Source organism: Rattus norvegicus, chromosome 7 (genome assembly GCF_036323735.1).
Source record: "Rattus norvegicus strain BN/NHsdMcwi chromosome 7, GRCr8, whole genome shotgun sequence".
In the NCBI taxonomy this organism is placed as follows: Eukaryota; Metazoa; Chordata; class Mammalia; order Rodentia; family Muridae; genus Rattus; species Rattus norvegicus.
The window spans coordinates 31377278-31401932 of record NC_086025.1 but is presented as its reverse complement, the minus strand read 5'-3'; the positions used below and the strand labels follow the sequence as shown (position 1 = coordinate 31401932).

The 24655-nt window shown below is 46.5% G+C and overlaps 1 protein-coding gene across 7 annotated transcripts in view; it reads left to right on the top strand.

The window, feature by feature from the left end:
- The window catches only part of Plxnc1 (plexin C1), a 153846-nt gene that overhangs the window by 28891 nt on the left and 100300 nt on the right, over positions 1-24655 (top strand). For 5 of the 7 annotated variants that reach the window (XR_005486861.2, NM_001426988.1, XM_039080100.2 and 2 more), the window contains exons 3-4: positions 4945-5079; positions 9014-9114. Coding sequence is in view for 4 of the 7 variants with exons in the window: in NM_001426988.1 (NP_001413917.1) it covers positions 4945-5079; positions 9014-9114 (236 nt within the window). In the remaining 3 variants the exon portion in view is untranslated. Of the gene's footprint in view, positions 1-4944; positions 5080-9013; positions 9115-10061; positions 10223-11795; positions 12640-24655 lie in introns of those variants that run through there. The other 2 variants (XM_039080102.2, XM_039080103.2) reach the window with 2 other exon arrangements.

Here is a 24655-nt window from a genome sequence, read left to right as displayed (position 1 = left end):
TTGGCTGGAAGAACGTGAAGAGCTTTCCACCATCTCGAATGCTAATAGACTAGCTTTTGACTTAATACATAGTTTCTCTCAAGCCTCCCCTGCACCAGGCACTGTTCTGGTTACTCAGGTACAGAAGTGAGTCAAAAGAGCTGCGTGTGCTCATCCTAGCACTTGGGAGGCAGAGGCAGGAGGATCTCTTGTGAGTTGAAGGTCAGCCTGGTCTGTGGAGTGAGTTCCAGGCCAAGCAGGATCACAGAGTAGTAACATAACTATCTCAAAAGAGCCACAAAGGTGAGCCAAAGAGACAAGCCTTACCTTCCTGCTGAGTGTGTGTGTGTGTGTGTGTGTGTGTGTGTGTGTTGTGTGTGTTAGTTTTACATAAGGTCCCCACTGTGTAGTCCTGGTTGGCCTGTAGACTAAGCTAGCCTTAAACCTCCAGCAGATCTGCCTGTTTCTGCCTGCTTAGTACTGGAATTAATATTGTGTGCCACCATGCCTGACCTTATGTCTTTATTTTTAAAGGTAATACATAGACATTGTTTAAAACCCTAAATAACCAAGGAAGTACAGTACAGAGTGAAATCCACCCATTCCCAATTTCCCATTTCAGGTTCCTTTCCTAGTACAACTAATGAAAGAAGTTTCACTGTTAGCTTTCTAGTAAGAGCAGATGTGTGTGTGTGTGTGTGTGTGTGTGTGTGTGTGTGTGTGTGTGTGTGATGTCTTTTCCCCTCTATTTTTACTGAACACACTACATATTAAATATATGTATATATAGAAACAGTTGTGTTTACATGAACATACATTTGCTATAACATGTTAAGAAACTATATGAACAATAAAAGTGCTTTCTAGTTACGTTGATGGCTGAAGAGGACTCCACTTTTCACACTGCTGTTCAGGTAACCCTGTTTGTTTTTACACTATTGTTTACAGAAGCCTATTGTTCACATCATCCCCTATTATTGATATTTAGGTAGCTCCAGAGTTTTACTTTTAGTTTTTTTTCTTTTTTTTTTTTTTTTTTTCGGAGCTGGGGACCGAACCCAGGGCCTTGCGCTTGCTAGGCAAGCGCTCTACCACTGAGCTAAATCCCCAACCCCAGAGTTTTACTTTTAACAGGATGTTACAGTGACTATACATCAATATATCTGTGTGTGTGCGTACACACACACACACACACACACACACACACACACACACACGAAGGCTTCTGGGCCCAAGAATACATGCTTTATAATTTTCATTTCAGATTCTAGATTGTCTTCCAGAGGGATCTTAATTCCAGCATCCCTGACGCACGCCCATTCACACCCAGAATCTACGGTTGGGCATGCCGTGCCAAGGAGCCTGTTTAGGAAATTGTTGGTAGGTCCTGGCAAGGTGTACCTGGAAACATCCGTGTTTTAACTAAAGGCTTCCCTGCCCTCATTTGGTTTGCTCAAGGATGCTGGTGCCTCATCTTCAAGGCGTCAAGTAAACAGATCCTGTCACATCCCTCCTCTCTTCCCAGCGGCACTGCAAGTGTGTAAGACCCTGTAACGGCTTATAGGCAGCTCCTGACGCCCCAAACATGGATGAGTGATGGTGTTTTTCTAAATTATTTTATGTCTCTTCTTATTTTAAAGCAAATTTCAGACGCTATGACATTTACCCCAAGATATTTCATTATGCCTCTCTGAGAAATTATTATCGTGTCCCCAACTGTGACTATAATGTCATTATCACAGTTAACAAAATTATCTGGAATTTCTTAGGATTAGCTACTGAATACAGCTGAAACTTCACAATTGATTAAAAATACACTTAAAATTATTTGGTTCAAATCGGTGTCTGGAGCGCATCTGGGTGCCTCTGGCCTCAGGCACCCCTCCCACTTAATTCTCTCTCTCCCACTGGCTTACTGAAAAGCCAAGTTCTAGGGTCTTCAAGTGTCTTTCATTGTGGGTTTGCCTGTTTGTTTCCGGTGTCCTTTAAGCTTGTTCTGTGACTTTTGCTTCCGGGGCTTCATGGAAGTTAGCAGTGGAGATTCGGCTGGGTCCAGGTTGAAGGTTGAGTTCTGAATGCGGGGTCAGAGAGCTCTCCTGAGGGAGGAAGCTTGTCGGGATAACTTCCGGAAGCAGGACGGAAGCAGCCACTCTTCTTGGGGCTTCCTTGAGAATCCTGTCGATCTTTTCATTGTTTAAGTAGCCTTCTCTCTTTCCTTCTAAACTATCCCCTTCTAGAAGCCGTTTAATTCTGAGCTAAGTCATAGTGTAACTTATGAGTTGGTCACGAGTTAGCAAGTCTTGGCGAGCTTACCACTTACCGGCTCAGCACCTACTTGCCCCCTTGGGTCCAGGAACGTACCTTTGCTATTTTAAAGGGGGATTTTTTTTTTCCCAGACAGGGTTTCTCTGTCTGTCCAGACTGTCCTGGAATTCACTCTATAGACCAGGCTCGACCTCAAAGAGATCCGTCTGCCTCTGTCTCCCGAGTGCTGGGATTAAAGGTGCGTGCCACCACAGCCTGGCTCTAAAGGGGGATTTTTCAAAAGTCATATCTAATGTATATGGTCAGCGAGATTGACTTTGACTGATCCTCCGCAGGCTTTGCCTAGTAGTCTCGTAAGGATAGGTGCACCAAATCTGCTGGGCATTGATTAAGCAGATGCTGGTATGAAGTCACAGGGCAAAGCCAGTGTCAGGGGGTAATGGGTACGAAGCACTGCCCCCTGTGCTGAACTGATAAAGAGCTGGCAATGCAATAACAAATGCCAAGGTACCATGAAGGTATGCTGGGGTAGGGGTGCCATGAAGGTATGCTGGGGTAGGGGTGCCATGAAGGTATGCTGGGGTAGGGATGCCACTGCTCAGCAGATATGTGAGCGTAGCTTTGCCCACAAAGAATCTTGGGCGTCTCTTTCTGTTTCTTTCCAAGACATAGACTCCATAGGACTAGTGCCCACCATAGCAGACATGTGGACACTGGGCCTATGAGATAGCTCAGGAGCTAAGGGGGCTTTCTGCCAAGCCCGACAACCAAAGTTCAAACCTGGGACCCAGGTAGTGGAAGAGGAGAACCATAGCTTGCAAGTTGACCTTTGACCTCCATACTCACATACCCATACCTTCACCCTGTCCCCAGGGCACAGAAAAATAATTAAAAACCTTTATTAAACCTGTAAATTCAGATTGTCTATCTAGATGTCTTCCACCTGACGAAAATGTCAATGCCAGCACTTTTTAAAGATGGCCCCCTACCCAAAGGGGACTTGGAATCTAGCCACAGGTTGTCGTGCATTGGATACTGCTTACGAGTTAAGGATCTCATGCTCTTTATTCAGGTGTTAACAGAGCCTACACAGCAGTCCCGGTTTATAGACAAGAAAAGGGCAGTCTGGATGGTTGAGTGCAAGTTCAAAGGGACACAGCCACTTAAATGTAAAGCCAGGTCTAACCCAGGTCCCTGTCCCAAGTCTCCAAGGTGCCGATAGTTTCTCATCTGACCTGAGCACATGAACCCTCCCTCTTTGTCTTGTCAGTCATCTGTTCAAAGCCTCAATGGCTTCTTCTCTCCCTCCAGAGTAGACGGCAGGACCCACAGGCCACAGAACCTGTGCCACCCTGTGATCACTCACTCAGCTGCTCCTGTCACGTTGGCCTCCTAAGACTTCAGGGACTCTGCACTGACTGGGACTCTTAAAACAAAACAGATTTCAGGCTGGCCAGATGGCTCCCTGGTTAAGAGCACCTGTTGCTCTTCCAGAGGACATGGGTTCAGTTCCCAGCATCCGTGTGGTGACTCACAGCCGTCAGCAACTCTAGCCTTAAGGGATCCAATGCTTACTTCTGGCATACCTATGGTGCCCAGACATCCATGGAGAAAACACCCAGACACACTAAAATGAATAAATTTAAACAAACAAGCAAAACCCCTCACCTATCACCAGGTACCTAAATGACTATAGTGGGTGTCACTCTCTTTAAAGACCCACCATGAGCCCGGATTCTCCTTTTCCACTTCAGCATCTCGTCAGTTAGCCACACTATACGATCATTAGTTCACGTTTATAGATGAGGCTACCATTTCCACCCCATGCGTGTAGAGTTCATGCGGGCAGGATTTCTTTCCCTGGTCTGTTCCCTGCCCCCGCTCCACCCCATAACCCAACATTGTGTTCTCCGCCATTTTTCTGAGCCCCAAACAGTATACGGGCAATCAGTAAATGTTTATTGACCTGAGATGAATGACACTCAGGTGTTTAGTTGCCAAGCCTCAGAATACTGATTCACACCTGTGACTGCTTTATATGTAAACACTCACGCACTTGTCTATCCCTGTGAACTTGTCGGGGTGACCTTAGAGCCACGGAGGAGCCACAGACTAACCCGTGCCAATGGGTGTTGAACACAGGATGCCTTTAGCTTCAAGGTCGCTCTTGGAGTGTGATACTTAAAAAGAAGAGGTTTCTGATAGAGCCAGGTCTGGTCAGAAAACTAGGAAACGAGATTCCACATTGAATTGAAGTGTGGCTATCTGTGAGAGTTTTGGTGACTTTGTCTCTTAGCCAAAAAGACACGCAGTGCTTGGTATTGTCAATCTTGTCGAAGATGGAATTAGGAGAGGTTGATTAAGAGATACACTCTCACCCAGTTACCCATATACACATATGCATATATCCATGTATATATTTATAGATGAGACTACCATCTACTCCACCCCCAATTCACACACACACACACACACACACACACACATAGACACATATGAAGCAAGAAATATTACCTATTTATAGAGTTTGATTATTGGCTGAATTCCCAATGGAGGGCTTCTCAGAGTTGGGGGTGAGCTTGCGGGTGTCACACGACTAGGAAAGGATGTAGCCTTGGGATTAAGCTACAGGTCTTAATATCCAGAATATTTAATAGAAATTATATTTCTTTTTTTCTTTTTTGAAAAAAAAAAATAAAGGTTGTTCTTGGAGAGAATTTGACTTCAAATTGCCCAGAGGTTATCTATGAAATTAAAGAAGAAACGCCCGTGTTCTACAAGCTCGTTCCTCACCCCGTGAAGGACACCTACATCTACCTAACGGCTGGGAAGGAGGTAGGTGAAGACGCCACTTCCGGCTTCTGACTCATGAATAGGAATTATCTCACAGATGTCACTGTGCCGTGGCAAAGCTTTTACTTTGAGCCGCCAGGTTTAAACACCGCCGCGGGCTTTGAGAAGACCTATGGTGGGCCGTGAGCACAGAATTAAAACCCATAGTGCCTGTCATCTGTAACTAAGCAAGAAGTATTACCCATTTAGACAATTTTATTATTGGCTATATTTCCCGTGCCAGTTTTTCAGGGTGGGGGGTGTGTGTGCTTGCAAATGGGTGCATAATCAGTGAAGTAACTGAATTTACACATTTATTGTGGGGCCACTGAGCGTTTAGATGCATTTATGAGTATGCCCAATGGGACTGGCTTTGGGACGTGGGGTTAATACCAGGCCACAGCCTCATACATATTCATGAACCGAGGAGTATATGTCACTCACCCTACCCTGCACACTCTTAATTTATCTGAATGTCTCAGTTTTTCTTGGTACTGACTACTGAAATGAAAACAATACCTTTTCAACATTTTCTTTATCCTTAAGAAAAGGAAACTGTTTTTTCCTGAGTTCTTACAAAGTGGGAGTCCTTGTGCCTTGTAGAGTCTCTGTGTGTGTGTAATGAGTTGTGTACATGTGTGTACACCTGTATGTAATAAAGGATACTAATGAAATATGTTAATGAAATTATTATTCCACTTATACATGAAAAGTCCAAGACTGCAAAAGTTAAGTAGTTCCAGGAAATACATGTGTGTGTGTGTGTGTGTGTGTGTATGTATATATGATGTGTATATCTATAATGTGTCTGTATATACATGTATAATGTATAGACACATATATAATATATCTGTACATATCATCTTTAAGAGAGTTAGACCTCAAACTCTGCCCTAATTCTAGAGCCTGTGCTTTATACTGGCCTGGTCGTTTTGATCCATGATTCTCCGAACACACTAAGTATGAAGAAGGTATTTGGGGCTTAGATCATTGTGCAATGGATGTCACAGAGGTCCTTCCCCTTCCCCTATTTGTCACTTCTTCTCTTTCAGCCACCCTCAGGAGGAAAGCAATGTCTGTCCTGCATGTGTTTGCCTTTTGAGTCCCAGGGTAGGGGCAACTGTATTGAGTATTCTTAGAAAGGCCACATTACTCCTCGCAGTTTGAAAAGTTGGCTATGTGCAGTGATCACATTAAGATGGCCACATCCAACCCTCCCATAGCTTTTTCCGCTTTACACAGCCTTCTGTGCAGGCCTGCTTTGTACATTCAAGCACTCTGTGTTATGCCTCTTCCTTGGGATCCCATATCTAAAAGACTTTTGTCTGTCCAACACACTCTGTTTATTAAGTAACCATTCCCATTCCCAGGCTTCATTTATCAAGGACATCTCAAAACTGCCAGCCAGGGTACTGACTGACTGTGCTACCAAGCAAAGCTGATAAGATTCCAAGCCCCCAAAGCAAAGCTACTGGAAGTCTGGCTTGATCTGTGCATATTTCCTCCCATTTTGTTTTTTTTGAAATGCTGCACAGAACTCATAAATTCCCGTCACTACGCACAAAGATATTTGTAGAACTCTGAAACCCAGTGCTGTGGGCTGAAGACCCGGTGCTGTGGGCTGTAGACAACTGTCAATGCACCAGTGATTCATAGATCTTCACTTCCTAGAAAGTAAAGATGTCCAGCTCCTAATGACTTACAGCCCGAAGACCTTAGGGACAGTTATCAAGGGGGGAGGGTGTCAAAACCTATTGTCTCTATATTCTTTACTTTAGCATAATTGCAAAAGGTTCTATTGATTAGCCAACTATGGCGGGATACCCTTGTAATTCTTGTACTTAGTAGGCAGAGGCAGGGGGATGACAAATTAAAGCTTGGACCACATAGTGAGACCCTGTCTCCAGAAAAAGACTGAAAATACAAACCTGCAGTTGACTGTGGTTATACAAGTACGATCCCCCAAAAGTCCAAATGCAAGGAATGTCCTTCCTAGATTCTAGGAAGATAGTATTTATTTTAAAGGCCGTAGGAAATCCATAAAGTGATATTAATATGTACCCATTAAACATAATCATATGCAGATATATGTACTGATGAGAAATAGTTCCACGGTGTATTAATTGGGAAGCAGGTCTAATGTAATAATTATAGTATTTTATCTTTTCCATAGAGTAATGTTTGTGCTTAAATATGTTAAACGGTCCTTCTTGAAGAATATTCTAGAGACTAGTATTCTCCTGAAGGTTCTCAGCAAGAGAAGCTCCTTTGGTCCATTGTTATTAATGTCTCTACAGTGTTATGGTGCTGGTCAGACTCAAAGGCTCACACAATCCTGTGCTAAGGAAACTTACTGTTCAAGTTTGCTGGACCATAGCACCATTTTCTCCCATAATAGCAATAGCTAGTGCTTATGACACAAATTATTTAGTATGCTTCAGACTACGCCTGTAATAACCCTGCGAAGTTGGTTGTACCAGTGCTGTCTTTACAGGCGAGGAAACAAGGTTAGAGAGATTACGTGACACTTAATAAAATCCCTCAGAACCGGGAAGATGTTTTGTGAGCTATGAGGAAATAAATATCCACATTCTCGTTAATTCCGGCTGCAACTGTCAGCGGCACAGAGGACCGAAACGAGAGGGCCCAGTGATTCTGCATGAGGTCAACCTGGGATTGAAGGACCCTCCTCAGATATGCCCTGTTTTCACCACAAACTCCTCGAATTCTCCATTTCTCTACGCATACTTCCCAGCATGCACAGCTTCCCAGGATAATGAGTTCTGCAAGTTTTCTTACTGCCTGCTAGGTAAAGTTGCCTTCAGGAGATGTGCCAGGCAACACTTGGGCACTCCAAACTTTCTGCCTCTGCTAACTTCCAGGACCTTCCCAGTACCACAGACTGACAAATGGAAAAGTGGGAAAGACATTCTCAAGATAGGAAATGGTTTTAATCCCCCCTCTTTGTAGTGCTGAGAATTGAACCCAGCTCCTTGGGTACTAAACTACACCCTGTCTCCTCAGGCTTCTTTTACTTGCAACCCTGATGGGATGGGTGTGAGTCATTGAGCCAGGCACTGGAGTGATGGTAGTACCCTAACACCACTTCATTTCCGCATCCCTGGCTGGATTCGTGCTGATGGTTCTGGGGCAGAACTACTGCCTACACCCAGATGCTCATTTCCATAACGCCACTGATTATACTGACTGTCCCTGTATGAAAGCGAGGTGACCTGGCTCCGTGATCCCTATGGAAGTAATTATCCACAGATCAGAAACCTGACTATGGGAAGACGCACCTGGGAAGGCTCTTAGTAAAATGCACTCCTAGACGCCACCCCCAGGCCTGGGAAGAGTCTCAGAGAGCAGGGGAGTCAGGGGATACAATTGTCTCTTGGTATTTTTCTGGGGATTGGTTCCACAAAACCCTCAAAAATTTGCATCTAACCTGTATGCATCCTCCCACGTACATTGAATTAGCTCTAGGTTAGTTACAATTAGTTGCCTATAATACGATACAATGATAAAGATATAAATCACCCTGTTGTATTGCTTAGGGAAGGAGAAGATTGAAAATGCACCGTGCACATATAGGCACAATATGTTTTCTTCAAATGGTTTCGATCTGTTCTTGGTTGGATTTGTGGGTTCAGGCTTCACTGGGGCGAAGCGGGATAACCTTCTGTACTTTTCAGGAGCTTCCTAGCATCGCTTCTCGGCCTTTTGGCTAAGATCAAGTGTTGGAGCTTCCTAGCTGCATCACAGCCTGGAACTCGGGACCTGCGTCGGATGCCGCCTCTGTGGAGACATTCAGGGCTCAAACTGACAAATACACTTTGTGTTGCCTGCTCCCTCGTTCCCCCAAGCCCCCGCCTTTTCCCCGGACCCCCAGTGTTGCTTGTGATTCCCTCTGAGCTGATGCCCTCCTCCTTTTCAGGTGAGAAGAATTCAAGTTGCAAACTGCAGTAAACGTAAATCCTGTTTCCAGTGCTTAGCAGCGGCAGACCCCCACTGTGGCTGGTGCCTCCCGCTACAAAGGTATTTCCTAAACCTTTTCTCACCAACTCACGGTTTCCAGAAAGTGTCATGTGGCCCAACACTTGTTGCCCTACTTTTAATGACCCACACTGTGGGTCTCCGGGAGTGACACGCACGGTGTAACCATAACTCATTCTTAAAGATGGTTCTTGCCATGTCAGTATCGTCAAGTCATTTGACCCAGGCCACACAGGGCTACCCGATCTGGGGGGGAGGTGGGGGGAGAAGGCGGGGACGTAGCTTGAGAACAGGAGAGGCTAGTGCTGCCGGGTTTGCTCTTTATTTCCTACCAAGTTCGCCAAGACTTCAGAGAGAGGCAAAAGGTTCGCCCTTGGAGACGATAAAAAGAATAGCCACGTTTGAACGTTCTCAAATGAATCCTCATCACGCCGTGTGTTCTGCTCGCTCGCCGGAAGCCGTATTATTGATGGCATTGTCTTCTTGTACACCATATAGCCCTGGGCCTGATGTACAATCTCAGTCTCCAGGCAGAATCTGCCCAGCTTGGTCTTGAATTACGATGTGTGCGACCCATCTAGGCTCAAGGGCGACTTGTAGCGGCTTCCTCTCCATGGCAGTTCTTAGCATCGCTGGGACCAGCCTGGTTGGATTCACTGTTGCCATGGTAACCCAGTACTCCAGCTTTCGCTACAGAAGCAAGTAGGAAAGAGCAGCTCAGGCAGGAATGAGGGGGGGGGGGGACCCAAGCCACATAGCAATGGCTGTCAGATTGGTACTTTCTGTTTTTTAAAGGTGAACGTGGATTTTAAAATAAAAATAAAAACAGCAGAGCAGGTAGGGAGAGGCTGAGAGCAGAGTGAAGGGACAGTTGGGGAAGGAAGGGCGAATTAGAACGCTCCTGAGGGGGGGCAGGGAGTGTGAATGGAGAGAGGGCGATTATGATGTAAGGGGGAGGCTCGGAAACAAACTAAAAATATGGAGATGGAATGGATTAAGAGTTCTTTGTGGAGGAAGTCACAATCCTAGCTGCCACAAGAAGAGTCTCTGCCCTCCTCTCTGCACCCCTTGCAGGGGGCTCCTTCCCTCAGAATCCCTGGCAGACAAAAGAAACAGGGCCAAGAAAATTCTCATGAATAATTGTAATCGGGTAGGAGCCTTTTCTTCTTGTCACATGCCCAAGAGTAGACTTTAAGAAATTAACTGATCACAGCCAGTGGTATATGGTCGCTGGAGTCTTTTATTCTTTTAGACTCATCCCGCTTATGTCTTGTGTCTTTGGAGAGCTCTGGGCAGGAGTTCATTCATGGGTGGTGGTGACGGTGGTGGCGTTTAAATAGCCGTATATAAGTAGTGACTATTTGTCCAGCAAGCTTCAGTCAGGAGTTGTTGGGAGATGCCCAAGTTGGTGATGGAATTTTGGAGCTGGTTGTATTTTATGGTTCTTTCAGAAGCCTTAGTATCAGAGCAGGAGGAGGAGGGCAGGGGTGGGGAGTGTGTTGACTGAAAAGAGAAGATGTCTGAGAGCGGAGCACTGAAGTACTAGAGGACTCAAGTACTGTGATATTTAGAGTCAGAGAGAAACAGAAGGGGGGCGGGGAGGAAGGATCAGAAAGGGGAGAGAGGGCATTTAAAGGAGGAGTGTGTTGCCAGGCAAGGGAAAGGGGAGAGAGCAGTGTACCGTGCCAGCTCCTGCCAAGGAGGTCAAAGGAAAACTGATTCGTTGGGCTTAGGACGGGGCAATCAATGACTGCGACAGAGGCTTGTGTTTGGAAGGGTGCTAGAGCTGCAAATGACAAGGACACTGAGCCAGCCTGCGCGACTCCTTAGGGGAGTTATGAAGACTGGTAGAGGAGATACAGAGCAGATTCTGGGGCAAAACGTAGAGTCCAGAAGGTTTAGGGCTCTAAAATTTATTTTCCATTACATTTTAATTGGAGTAGGGTAGTGCACGTTCCGTAGCGTGTGTAGAGGTCAGAGGACCGCTCGTGGGAGTTGATCTCTTCTACCGCATGGCTCTCAGGGACCAAACTCAGGCTGTCAATCATGCTAGGTAAAGCACCTGCCACGCCATCTCACCAATCTAAATTTAGCAGGGTTTTTTTGTTTGTTTGTTTGTTTGTTTTTAAAGTTATAAAAAATAATGGTGTCTGGGGCTGGAGAGAGGACGGTTGGGTCAGCCTGTAAAGTGCCTGCTGTGAAAGCATGAGGCGCCAAGTTTAGATCTCCGGCACCTACATAAAATGTCAGGCGTGCTAGCCATGTCTTTGTAATCCTGGTGCTGGGGAAGCTGAGACAGGAGGATCCCTGGAAGTCCATTGGTCAGAGGGGCCTGCCAAATTGATGAGCTCTAAGTTCAATGAGAGGCCACACCTTCCCGTTGCAAGAGTGAACATGCGCACGCATGCGCACACTGACATCACATACCGGTGCTTTTCTGCGTTGTTGGGGAAAATTCCAATAGAAAGGAGAGGTGGGGAGAGGGAGGGAGAGGGGGTAAGGAGGAGGGGGAAGGAGAGGGAGTTAGGAGGAGGGGGAGGGAGAGGGAGTTAGGAGGAGGGGGAGGGAGAGGGGATAAGGAGGACAGGGGAGGGAGAGGGGGTAAGAAGGAGGGGATAAGGAGGAGGGGGAGGGGGGAGGGGGGAGGGGAGAGAGAGACGAGAAGAGCAAGAGCAAGAGAAAGAGAAAGAGAAAGAATATTGTGGTGTGTTCTCTTTCAGCGGGTGACAGAAAATGTGACCTAATCACATCAGGGGCAAGGGTAGCCTCAGACCGGGATGGAAGGGAAGCAGCACAATCTGGATCCCAGAGCTGGTAGGAATAGACCAAACCTCAGGGTCTGTTCATATTGCTTGGAACATCCTCTGTGAACTTAGATCAGTAGGAACAAGGTGTCTAGGTGAGCCTGGAGAGAGGGAGCCCTGGGAATCTGAGAAAGGAGAGCAGGAAGCACCCAGGAGCAGTGGTTTTGCTTTGCCCGTGTACTCCAGCCCTGTCGCTGGAGAGCAGGGTAGATAGTTTGGTTTAGCCAGAGTTTGGGGACAAGGACACCAGGGTGGGGCTGTTGCTGAAGACACTGATGTGTGTAATGAAGGACTCCAGTGTGTGATGGAGAGAAGTAGGGACACACTGTAGGTGGGAGACATAAGAGCAGGGTACAATCCATGCGCTAGATCTGGAAAAATGGACTGTGTGGGGCTCAGCGTTGAGGTGATCCAGGCGTGGAGTTACCGGAAATGGTAAGGTCTGCCAGAAATGGTCAGGTCTGCAGGATTGTTAGGTCATGGCCCTGACCATGGAGAACAAGATTACTGAGAGGAAAACAGAGACCTCTGCATGTCAGTCGAAGCCATCAAGAACAGGATGGGCCCAATGTTGGAGAGTAAGGGACGGATTAGTCAAGTCCGAAAACTAACTAGTGAGATGGGTGAGTGATGATCCTGTAGGTGGTTGTGTAAGGAGTCAAGGATGGCTTCTGCTGTGAACATGAACTTCAACTCTGGGGGGGTGGTCAGAAAGAGAAGAATCACGATGAAGAGGCTGTCAGGCCTAGGTGGGCCATCTCTGGTAAGTTAAAGGAAGCAGCCAGTCCTTTAGAGAAGTGCTTCTCAGCCTTCCTAATGCTGAGACCCTTTAATACCGTTCCTTAGTTTGTGGTACCCCCAGCCATAAAATTATTTTTGTTGCCATTTTGTAGCTGTAACTTTGCCATGTAATCAGCTGTTATTATGAATGGTGACATAACCTCTGTGATTTCCTGGTGGTTAAGGAACCCCTGTGAATGGATTTTCCAACCCCAAAAGGGGTTGGACTCACGGGTTGAGAACCATCCCTTTAGAGGGGCATGGGGAAGCTATGTCCCCTCTTGGAGAATTGCAAGCCAGGAGAAAGGGTCTGTTAGGTCTCTTTCTGGTTTCCCCTACCCCTTATCTTGCTCCCTCACCCCGGCTGAACACCTTCCAATCGGAATGATCCTTTAAAAAAAAATTACCACCAGTGTCCAGTGATTCATTGTCCTCAGTTTCTCCTCTCCCAGACTGAGCCTGATCAAACAAGGCACTCTGTGATTGGCAGTTCCAACCCTCTCATGACTCTTTCTCCTTGGTCTCACTGATTGTCTTTCTGATTCAAGAATATCCCCCACCCAGGGCCTTTACCCTGAATTTAAAAGTTCTCCATTTTAGCACACTCTTCCCTTCCTGAGCTTTTTATCTGCTGTCTGGTCCTAGAACGTATATCTATGTCCACTTAACTACCCAATATCAGATAAGCAACCCTTACCCACTATTACTTTACTGTTCTGTTTCCTTTGTGGTTCATCACTGTGACTTGATTCTCTGCTCTCCCTTTATGCCGTCGTATGCCTCCCTTTATGCCGTGTTTCTCAAAAACATATTGAGTGAGATAAGCTGAGTGTTGGGCAGGCCGTACCAGTGGCTTTATACATCAGCCAACATCACAGGGTCATGGTTGACAGTCCTTGGTAGCCACGCCCCCTTACTTGGCTCCCAGTCTGCTCCGGCTTGGCCTAAGATAAAATGGAATGAAGCTTCCACTCTATGACTCATGTTAAGCTCTCTGTACCATTCAAAATTAGGAATTCTAAAGGGGATGTTTTGGTGTGGTGGTGGAACATCCCACTATGTTTATTCTAAATGTCACAGATTTACTTAGAAAAATAATTTCTTCTCTGTCTTGAGAAGGTTGAGCCTTCTTGTATATATGTCTAGAAAGTAGATTTGGGTATGGTGGGGGGGCATGAAAATATTAATTTCTTTTTTATTTGGTCTTAAGAAGAGGCACCCAGAATAAGCAGATTTAAAAAACAAAAAACAAAACAAAACAAAAACAAAATTTAAAAAAAAATGAAGTAAACACTGAGGTCTACAAAGTCTGGTGTTTTATTATGGTTCCTAAGGTTTAACCTGCACTGTGTTTGTGTATGGGTGGGTAGAAAGGGATCTTTTTCTTCCAGGCTGAATATATTGGGGTTGGAAGCAGTTTCTCGGCTTCTCCCATATTGGGAAGCCTAGCACATGTGTTCAGTTATGGATTTCCACAAAACTGGCAATCCCCGAACCGATGAGTCGACAAGGTTCCAAAAGTTCATTTGCAAGTTTGTTTGGCTCACATGAGCGCCTTTCCCACAGAAACAATGTCACAAATTGAGGGTGGATTCCCAAGCCAGCCCACAGCATCCAAGGCCTCTTAATTTCAACAAACATTTGTTAAAAACCTACCAAGAGCCCCACGTGGGAAGTGAGACGACTAGGTGCTGTTGAGAAAACCCAGACGTCCTTCTTGGCTGTAAGGGATTAACTCGAGAGCTAGGAGGGCAGACCGTGCCAGTGACCGTTCACTCGGCCGTCCATCTGATCATCAACACGTATGAAGCACCCACACATCTAAACCTGACATCCCATCCAGAGGCCCAGTTCCCGTCTGAATGATGTTTATGGTCTAATGGAGGTCAGTGGATATTGAGTTTCTGTTTCAATAATTCCATCTAAGGAGCAACCGCCCGGTTCTTAGTTGCCTAACAAACAGGAATTTATCTACGTTAATTTTTCTCACTCGTGGATCTGCTTGTCAGCTGTGGGGAGGAGGAAGAGGGTTGTGTCATGCTACGGGAGAAACTCAGGTCTCTCTCACATGTCTCTCGTTGGGTGCCTGCTCTTAAGTCAGATGTCTAAGACGCCAAGAAGCTAAGCTACACATGCGCTCAAAACCTCTGCCCCCATCGTGTTTACTGATGCTCCACCACTAAAGTAACCTCCACAGCCAAGCTCGACATGGGTAGGGGAAGGAAACAGACCATTTTATTCTGTCCAGCCAGATGTGTTAGAACACAGCACGGCAAACGGCAGTATAGATGAAATCATTCTGGTACAGGAAGGCCTGAGGACTTGGGTGTGTGCATCTAGTCTCTCTAGAATAAAGGAGATAAATAAGCTAGGGGACTATAAGGACAAATATGGAAGATGTAGGATTTCATGGAGGCACAGATAGAGCATCTAACTCAAATGTAAAAGGTTGGGGAAAGCTTTGTTGGGGGAAGAGGTAACTCAGGCAAATCTGAAACACAGCATGGGTATCAGGAAGGGAAACTGGCTGAGGGAACAGGTTGGTAAAGTAAACAGTAAATTCCTTAAAGTAGGTGTGGACGAGTGTATGGCATGGTTGGGGGTGGGGATAAGAGGACACGGTCAATGGGGCAGATGAAGGAAGGTCTCACGAATCGTTTGGATTCTGTTAGAAGAATCTTGAGGAGTCACTCACCGCCCAGCTCCCATCAGGAGACTGAGGGGCTGAGCAGTAGTCCATCTGGGGCAAGATGGCCTTGGGTCGTGGCTGGGAGCTGATAGACCAGTCAGTAGGTGGTTGTAGACTGGGGCTAGGTTAGCATGGTAGCAGGTAGAAGCAGGTACACTGGAGAGCTATTTGGAAGCTAACACTGATGGAACTCGGTGATTAATTGAATTCCCCCTTGAGCATGGCACACTAAAAATAGGGCCATAAAATGAAAAATAGGAGATCAAGGTGGCCACTGTGTCTGTGTATTCTTTCTCCCTTGAGCCAACATCACACAAAGAAAAGAGTCGACACCCAAGGAAGCTAGATTCTCCCTGTGGCCCAGGCACTGGAGTCTTACGAAGGGCACCCAGGTCAGGTGAGGAAGGACTTCTGAGAGATGGCAGAGGGGTGTGTGTTCTAACTCCTGTACCAGCAATGCAGGGAATCATGTGCAGACATCCGGCTCAGAGGACCAGACAGGTGGAGGTGTCCTTTACTGAGCAGGGTGTAGGAGAGGAGATCTACTTGGGGTCAGCAGCAAACACTGTTGCTTGCCATACCGGCGCACTGAATTTCACAGCAGAGTAGGAAGAAGTCAAGCTCCTAAAGATGGCTCCCGTGAGCTGGGATCTGGGCCTTTGTTTGGGTAGCCTGTTTCTTTTTCTATGCCAAAGCAGGGTTGACGGTGGTACCCACCTCTGGGGCTGCTAAGAGGATTCAATCAGACAGTATCCGTGAAAATTGCAGGCAGGGTCTTGCTCCTAGGAAGTGCTATAGCGGAATTCAGCAAGGAGCCAGGGTCACCCTCAGCTTCAGGGGGAAGGTAGTCTGAAACTGGGCCTGGAAGCATGGTGTAGATTTTTTTCCCCCAAGCCCAGAGGGGAGTGGGGGATGCTTCAAGCTGAAGAAGCAACTCAGCGGAGGTCTGTTTAGGAATGGCAGGTTGTTTTTTTTTTTTTTTTTTTTTTTTTTTTTATCTCTAGGACACTGGCAAGGGAGGAAGGAAGGGATAAGGTGCTGGGTGGGATCAGGAAGTGAAAGCTCTGAGTTTAGATTTAATTAGTATGTGCTGGGAGCTCATTAAAGAGCTTTAAGCAAAGGACCGTGTCGTGGAAAGATTTGCGTCTTGCAAAGATTATCATGACGGCAGTGTAGATGAGTTACATCAAGTCGGGCATCAACTGTCCTTAACTCCTGTAATTTGTAGAGTGAGTTTATCTTGTACCTCTTCCTGGGCCATCTGCTTAGTGGCTATTTCTTGGGCCCAGTCATAGCAATGGAACCTGGACTGGTTCCTTCTCAGAAAATGGACCACCCGGGAGCAGCCATTCACACTTAGCCATCCCCAGGCACAGGGTAGAGACAGAGCCCCCAACACGCTAATTACGGGGTATCTAGATGCCCTCTTGATTATCTGTATATAGGTAGCCTCCTCCTATATTCTTCTGCGTGTTTTCCCCCACGGTGACTGTTGGGAGGACTTCAGGCAACCCCTAGGAGCCATTTTGAAATCTTCAGCCACTGTTGAGCTGCTCTGCATGTGAGATTCTGAAATAGCAGCAAGCACCCCATGGTCCAGCTCCTGTCTGACCACTGAAAGGCCGGCAGGAGCAGAAAGGGCCTAAACACGGGGAGAAAGGAATATTTGTAAAGAGCTGACTGGGAGCACTTTCCAGTGCCCAGCTCGCTCTCCTCTCTTGGGGCCTCTCTTCTACCTCTGAGGCATTTCTTCAAGAACTCTGGCCTAATTGCTAGCCCTATGGGAACCCTGCCCACCAGAGTGCACAGTGATAGTCCATGGGGCACAGTGTCTGTGGCCAGGTTCTTCTGAAGCCCAATGAATGATCTCTGGTGGAGATGCTGCCCTGCAGCGTCCTTTTAGCAAAAGCTGGCAGAATGAGCTGTCTCAGAGAGTCTGCCTTGAATACAGAACTCTGTGAGACTCGACCCTGTGCCTGCTCTTCCTTCCCGGTACCCTAAGCAGTCAGGAATCAGTAAAACCCTACTGTTTAGAGGAGAAGACAGGTGTGGGCTGTAAGGAGTACTTGGTGGCTTCGGAGAGCATGAAATGGTTTTGTGCAGCTCTGGAGGTGAGGACTCTGAAGTGGGGTTTCACTGGACTGTCAGAGGTGAACAGAGCTTCTCCTCGATGCTGTTCCTCGTGAGCTGCTCCTTCCTGCCCTGTCACATCTAACAGTGCAGCATCTCCAGACTCCGTTGGTTCTGAACTCCTGTCTCTGATCTTTGGGCTTTCATCGGGACGCAGAATAACGGGAAACCTCACCTTAGGATCCTTAGTCAGCCTGCTTCTGCAGAATGTTCACCGTGGTGACATCATAGTCAGAAATCCAAGGTACTAGGATGTGGACATCTTTAGAAGCCAACCTCAGGTTATACATATCTGGGTTTTCTGTCCAATTCCCAGGCTGTTCCGTTGTCTACCATGGTAGGGAAGAGGCAAAGAGACAGGAAGGAGATGGTGTCCCTCGGAGAGGGCAAAGCTGGAGGGGTAAATACCCACGTGGACATTATGTAATAACCTGTGGACTGAGAAAGAGAACAGAACTCAGGTCCCTCTCTGGTTGCAGAAACTACTCTGCACAGTCATCGACAGCTACTGAGCACCTCCTATGTCTCAGATGTTCTCAGCTCTAGGATTTCTGGTGCTCCCTTAGGTTACCCAGAGTCTCACGTTCATGAAAGTCTATTTTTGAGCAAGGGTTTTTTTTTTTTGTTTCTCAGAGTTACCATAACAGAAGTGGCCACAAAGTTGGTGGCTTAAAACAACACAAACATATCGGTTGCCCTTCTGGAAAGTGGAAGTAGGAAATTAGGTGTCCATATGGCCGGGTATCCTGTGGAGGCTCCTACTGCAAGATCTTCCCTCATGTGTCCCGTGGTGGTTCCTGCGGCTCCTTGGCTTGTCGTAGAATAGCTCTCACTGCCTCGTGTCTTGTGGTTCTCCTTCCTTGTACGCATCCAAACTTCTGTCTCCTCTCTCCTAGCAAGATACCAGTCAGTGCAGACTTTAAGCCCAGGATAATTCATCTTGAGCTCCTTAACTAATTACCCCTTCAAAGACTATTTCCAAGGAGGGTGGCATTCTGAGGATATGGGTGGGCATGTCATCGGGGAGGAAGGCACCAGCCTCAGAATCTGCAAGGAAACAGCATAGGAGAAGGCAAGCAGGACTAAGTAAATTCGAGAAAGGGAAAAAGAGGGACACTGATTAGGAGTGGGGAAAGTTAGCAGTTTTAAACCTGGGGGGGCGGTTCTCGAAGGTCACTGTAATATTTAGCAGTACAGCCAGCAAGAAAACACTTGGAAACAAAAGATCACTACACATCTACCTTCCCTCTTTCCTTCTTTGGAGCTGAGGATGTGTCCTTCCGTGTGATTTTTTGGGATCTCAGGCTTGAAGCCTTGTGCAGTGACACTTCTTCATGGTCCAGTGCAACTCTAATGGCAGTGGTAACGATAACGGTGAGATTTGGGGCGCCCCCTCCTCCTTATGCGAGGACCCCATTGTGCCAACTAATTGTAGAGAAGCAAGTAGGGCAACTGTCTGTGGGGTGGAAGCAGTGGGGAGCAGAGAGGAATCTGCTGTTCTGGCCTTGGGGCCTTCCTGAATGACCTTGCACAGCCTGAACCTGGGCATCTGGGTTACTGTGAATGCTGGAGGACTCAGGAGACCTTCCCACACTAGAAGAGGGTCTTGGGCCAAGCTGAGCACCCTGGGTTCTTTATCCCTTAACAGCTGCTGGAAGAGCCATGGGCTAAGCCTACTGTGCTAGCTGGTTTTGTGTGTCAACTTGACCCAGACTAGACTCATCAGAGAGGAAGCAGCCTCAGTTGAGGAAATGCCTCCTAGAGGCCCAGCTGTAAGGCATTTTCTCAATTGGCGATCAATGGCGGAGGGCCCACATCATGTAGGTGGTGCGATCCCTAGGCTGATGGTCCTGGGTTCTATAAGAGAGCAAACTGAGCAAGGCAGGGGAAGGAAGCAAGCCAGTAAGTAACATCCCTCCATGGCCTCTGCATCAGCTCCTGCCTCCAAGTTCCGGTCCTGGTTGAGTTCCTGTCCTGACTTCCTCCAGTGATAGACTATGACCTGGAAGTGTAAACCAAACAAGTCCTTCCCTCCCCAACTTGCTTTTGAGTCCTGGTGTTTCATCGCAGCCACAGAAACGAAGATACCTACTTGGCCATAGACGAAAAAGAAGTACAAGACTGTTGTGGGGCTCAGCTCCATGGCTGGCCTCACAGGCAGTTGGCAGTGGGTGTACCTTGTACATGAGCCAGTTTGGTTTGTTTGGTAAACGTTGGCCTAAGGTCCTTAGCACCCCAACTTTAATACTGCGCTGCCCCGTCTTTCTAAGTGACGCTCGCTCAAACTTCCAACAAGCTCCATTAAGAACACCCCTTCTAGTAAATACATGTTTTAATGGAATAGAGGTTGGTTTGTTTTCTAATGGCCTTATCTGTGGCAGGGCACTTTCATCAGCATGTATCGATTGGCGTTTTAAAAATTCCTCAAATGTTTCCACTTGTCTCTGTGACCTCATGTTTGCCCCGTTCCCAGCAGCTCCTTCATATCTAAACACAGCGTTCAGATCTGCATCCCGAGGCCGACTGCCAGTCTCTGGTTTTGCTCTTGTACCATCCTGCAACGTTAGGCTGTTTGTACTCTGCTAGTTGGAGGGTGTGCTGTTTCTGACGAGAAGGGAATTGATATGAACCTCAAGGGGAAGGGTAATAGTACTGCTGCCACCCAGTCATTGCTAGGGAAACAGGCCCTCCATGCCTCTAAAGTTCTCCCTAATGACACGGGGATGTTTAAGGTAGAGGTAGAACCCAGACCTTCCTGGGCCAAGAGGCATCCTTTTCTCACTTCTATCTGCATGCTGCCTAGTTCTTCTAAACACCTCCTTGGCATTCTTCCATATGAGGTCTGTACTGGAATTGAAAAGGGAGAGCTTTTAGTACACCCCGCTTGCCGCTTGATGAAGAACGGCATGGGGGGAAGGCCACAATTCCCTTTTGTGTGGATGTTTCAGTCTGCAAATGTGTTTTATGTGGGCTAAACAGCTCCAGGTCTCCAGACAAAGACTGATTTTTCCACTAGGCCAGTTAACGGACCGACCTAATGAACAAAAATCAATGAAACGACTTAGGCTGGTATCAGGGAGACACGGACAAGAATTTAGTCCCTTTAATTCTTATCCCAATTCAGCTAAACTTTGCCGAACACCAGCAATGGACCAGACCCTTTACCAGATTCTGGGGGAAACAAAGATGAAGGAGGTTGTACCCTGGAGAATAAAAAAATTAGGGTGGGAAGTACACAGTCAAGGAATACTCTTAGTAGCTGCTGTTCAAGACACAAGGAGACACCCAAACCCTTTTCTCCTGGGAGATGGAATTGCTATAAAAAGTCTTGTAAGAAGCCTTGGGCTATGCATGCCTTTGTGTGTAGGATAGCATACTAGACAGTGAACCAATATAGAGAAGCTATGTAAATGGACATCTGATCAACCTTAGTACTGAGATTCTTGTCTAGTCATTAGCATTTTGTATTTGTTTAGCTAACTAAGGTACAAAGTTTTCTGATGCTGCCACATGCATCGTTGGTGTCTCAGTTACCACTCTATTGCTGTAAAGAGACACCAAGACCAAAGCCACTGTTAAAAGAAAGCATTTAATTGGAAGTTTAGCTGAGAGCTTTACATCCTGATCCCACAGGCAGCAGGCAGAAACAATCAATTAGACAGATTGGGCCCAGTGTGGGCTCTTGAAATCTTAAAACCTACTGCCAGTGACACACCTGCTCCAACAAGGCCACACCTCTTAATCCTTCCCAAACAGTTCCGCTAATGAGCGTTTAAACATAGGAGCCCACGGGAGCCATTCCCACTAAAACCATCACAATTTTCCAGTCAAAAGAGATGGGAACTGCTTCATACACGTGTATCTGAAATTTCTAGTCCCTTAAGATAACACTCAGCAAGTGTTCAGAGTTGGTATATCACTCATCCTTGTCTTGGCAGGTTACAAAGCACAGTGTGTTACATAGTTGAGGCCCTCAGAAGGCTTGTAGGAGGGGACTTGTTTAATTTTATGTAACTTATATTTCCCAAACTTCTTGGCTTGAACACTAACATCTCACTTTGAAAATCCAATGCAACCTGAATTTCCCTTTATGGACATGTCCTGGGGAAACCAAGTATCCCTTTGATGTTCCCACTATAGCAGACAATAGTAGAAAGGGTATGAGGGCTATTGACAGACACCATGCTAACTACCCTCCCTGTACCTTAGTATCCTTCTGTTTGTCATGGAGGCAGTAACAATGATGCCTGTTCCATGAAGGTTAATGAGTTTTTCCCACTGGTCACAGAAACAGTTCGAGGGCCATAGCAATGGGAAGGTGTTACAGAGTGAATGTGTCTCCCCACAAAGCCTGTATTGGAGACAGTCCCTGGCATAAGAGTGTTGGGAGGCAGGACCTAATGGGAGGTTCAGAGATATTTAGCTCTACACTCATGAATGACCTAATGCCGGTTATGAAAGAGTCTCAGGCTGCAACTCTGGTTTTTTATTATTTCGTGCACATAACTCCTCTCCTGCATTGTTGCCTTCTGCCAGAGGACGATGGAGCAAGATGGATCTTTCTGGGTGTAAGGAACTGACCTTGGATTCCCTAAGCGTTTGGAGTTGTAAAATAAATGAATAAATTTCCCACCCATGACATCCTGTCACAGGGGCACCAAACGGTCTAAGGACAAGAAGGGCCCCTTGGTTAGCTGCTGTTAGTGTTTACTGTACGGAGCAAGAGATGAGAAAATGGTTTTGGAACACCACGCTGCCTGAGGCAGCATCTCAACTCAGTTTCTCTGTATAATAATGCCGGCAATTAGAAAAGCAATGTGGGTTGGGGATTTAGCTCAGCGGTAGAGCGCTTGCCTAGCAGGCACAAGGCCCTGGGTTCGACCCCCAGCTCTGGAAAAAAAAAACTAAATAGAAAAGCAATGTGTACTCTTGTAAAAGCTGTTCCCCCTCCAGGGACTAAGCCACTACCTAAAGACTAAACATGGACTGACCCTGGACTCTGACCTCATAGGTAGCAATGAATATCCTAGTAAGAGCACCAGTGGAAGGGGAAGCCCTTGGTCCTGCCAAGACTGAACCCCCAGTGAACATGATTGTTGGGGGGAGGGCAGTAATGGGGGGAGGATGGGGAGGGGAACACCCATAGAGAAGGGGAAGGGTAGGGGTTAGGGGGATGTTGGCCTGGAAACCGGGAAAGGAAATAACAATTGAAATGTAAATAAGAAATACTCAAGTTAATAAAGATGAAAAAAAAAAAAAAAAGCTGTTGCCCCTATCTGTCAACCTGGACCAGTCATGGTAGCTACTTTTAGTTTAGTTTTGTTTTGTGTGGAATAAATGAATCAAGTCACGTGAAAAGACCAGATTTCTGCGTTATTAGCATCATCCTCTCACGTAGGCTGACTTGCAGATCCAGTGATGAAGATCCAGTTTTGTTTTTGTCTTTTTTTCAGCTTTCTTAGCAAGTTATTTTGGTCTTATACTTCAGCATTCCCCCCGCTCCTGACTCTGGGAGCCTTAAATTCAGAGTTTGGTTTGTCACCGTGACTTCCTGCTCTCCTTCATTTAATGGAGCCTGACTCCTTCATCTCGTGCACTGGCAACAGTAATGAATGTCACCCGACTCTGGAGACCACCTGGTCCCCTCTCTTCGTACCTTTCCTGAAGATGTACACCTCTGTTGCAAATCACTTAGCAAAGGACCTTGGGATGCTCTTGGAGAAAAACCATCCCCCCTTGAGGATGCGGTTGCCCAGGATGTCAGAGGAGAGGAGCTGGATGGTTGGTTTGTTAAAAGTTTCCTGATAGCTTATCAGCATAGGATCTCGGGAACGGGTCACACTCACCCCACATTCAAGCCAATTACCTGATATTTAGTTATCGGATTCCTTCAGGGACTGTCTGCTCTTGGTGAACAATTAGATTAGAGGATGCTGATGAAATTCTAGTGGCAGGAAGTGGGAGTTACGTTTCTGAGCTCAGAGTTTCTATTTCAAGGTTGAGTAAGTGGTAAATTTTTTTCTTTTTTTTTTTACTGAGGGATTCTAGCCTAATAGAGTCGGATTCTCAAGGTCTGACCCCCACCCCCACCCCAGCCCAGCAAGTGCACGGGGCACTTCCACCCGCCTGGAAAACTTCATGTTTTGGGTTTTCAGAAGCAGGCCTCCCTGTCCTTCATGTTGGCATGAAAACAATTAATAATGTAAGCCAGGACCGTTCTTAAAAAAAAAAAAATAGAAATGCTATACGAATACAATACAATAATGATAAATTTAAAAGCCGATCCAGTTGGGCACCCTTCCCAGACTACCAACTGAGCAGACACACAAATAAGTAAAGAAGAGGGAGAATTGCAACACAGTGCAAATGGCTGCAGCCTGATTGTTTGTCTGCCGTTCTTTTATTGCAACTATGTAACATCAAGGCTACATTCTGGGTAAATAGGTTTCGTTGCCTAACCTGGAAAACCTAATCACAGCCTATAATATTATTTCCATGAAGGAAATATATTTTATATTATAAACAGATGGTGGGCAAGCAGTTTTTGGAGCACAATCGGTTTGTAAGGCTGCGTCCACTGGGGATTTTAACCTTTAGCAGAACTGGATGCTCGGATGTTGAAACTCCTGGACATCTTAGCAGCTCCCAGCTAAGTGAGTGATTCTCTCTCCAGAATCCTCACTGAGATTTCTCATCTTAAAAACTGCCTCGCCCTCTTTGTTCTTTGGTTACCTGAGACCCACTTTCCTGTCTCTCAGTCTAGCCACACTCTCTAAATTCTGCTGAGACCCCAGGAAACTGGGAGGCACTCTGAGAGGCCTTAACCTGTGTGTGCTCTTTATAAAATGGCGGTTAGGGTCCTAGGAGGCCGCCAGTGAGGGATCCTGTGTTCCTCTGAACGTAGTTCATCCTTGAGCAGCAACTCTCAACCTGTGGGTCTCGACCCCTTTCACAGAGGTCACTTAAGACCATCAGAAAACACAGACGTTTACATTACAATTCATAACAGTAGCAAAAATTACAGTTAGGAGGTAGCAACGAAAATAATTTTATGGTGGGGAGGTCACCACAATGTAAGGAGCTGCATTAAAGGGTTGCAGGGTTAGGAAGGTTGAAAGTCACTGTATCGAAAGGAGAACTAACAGTAACCACTCAGATAAGGACCCAACACAGGTGCTGC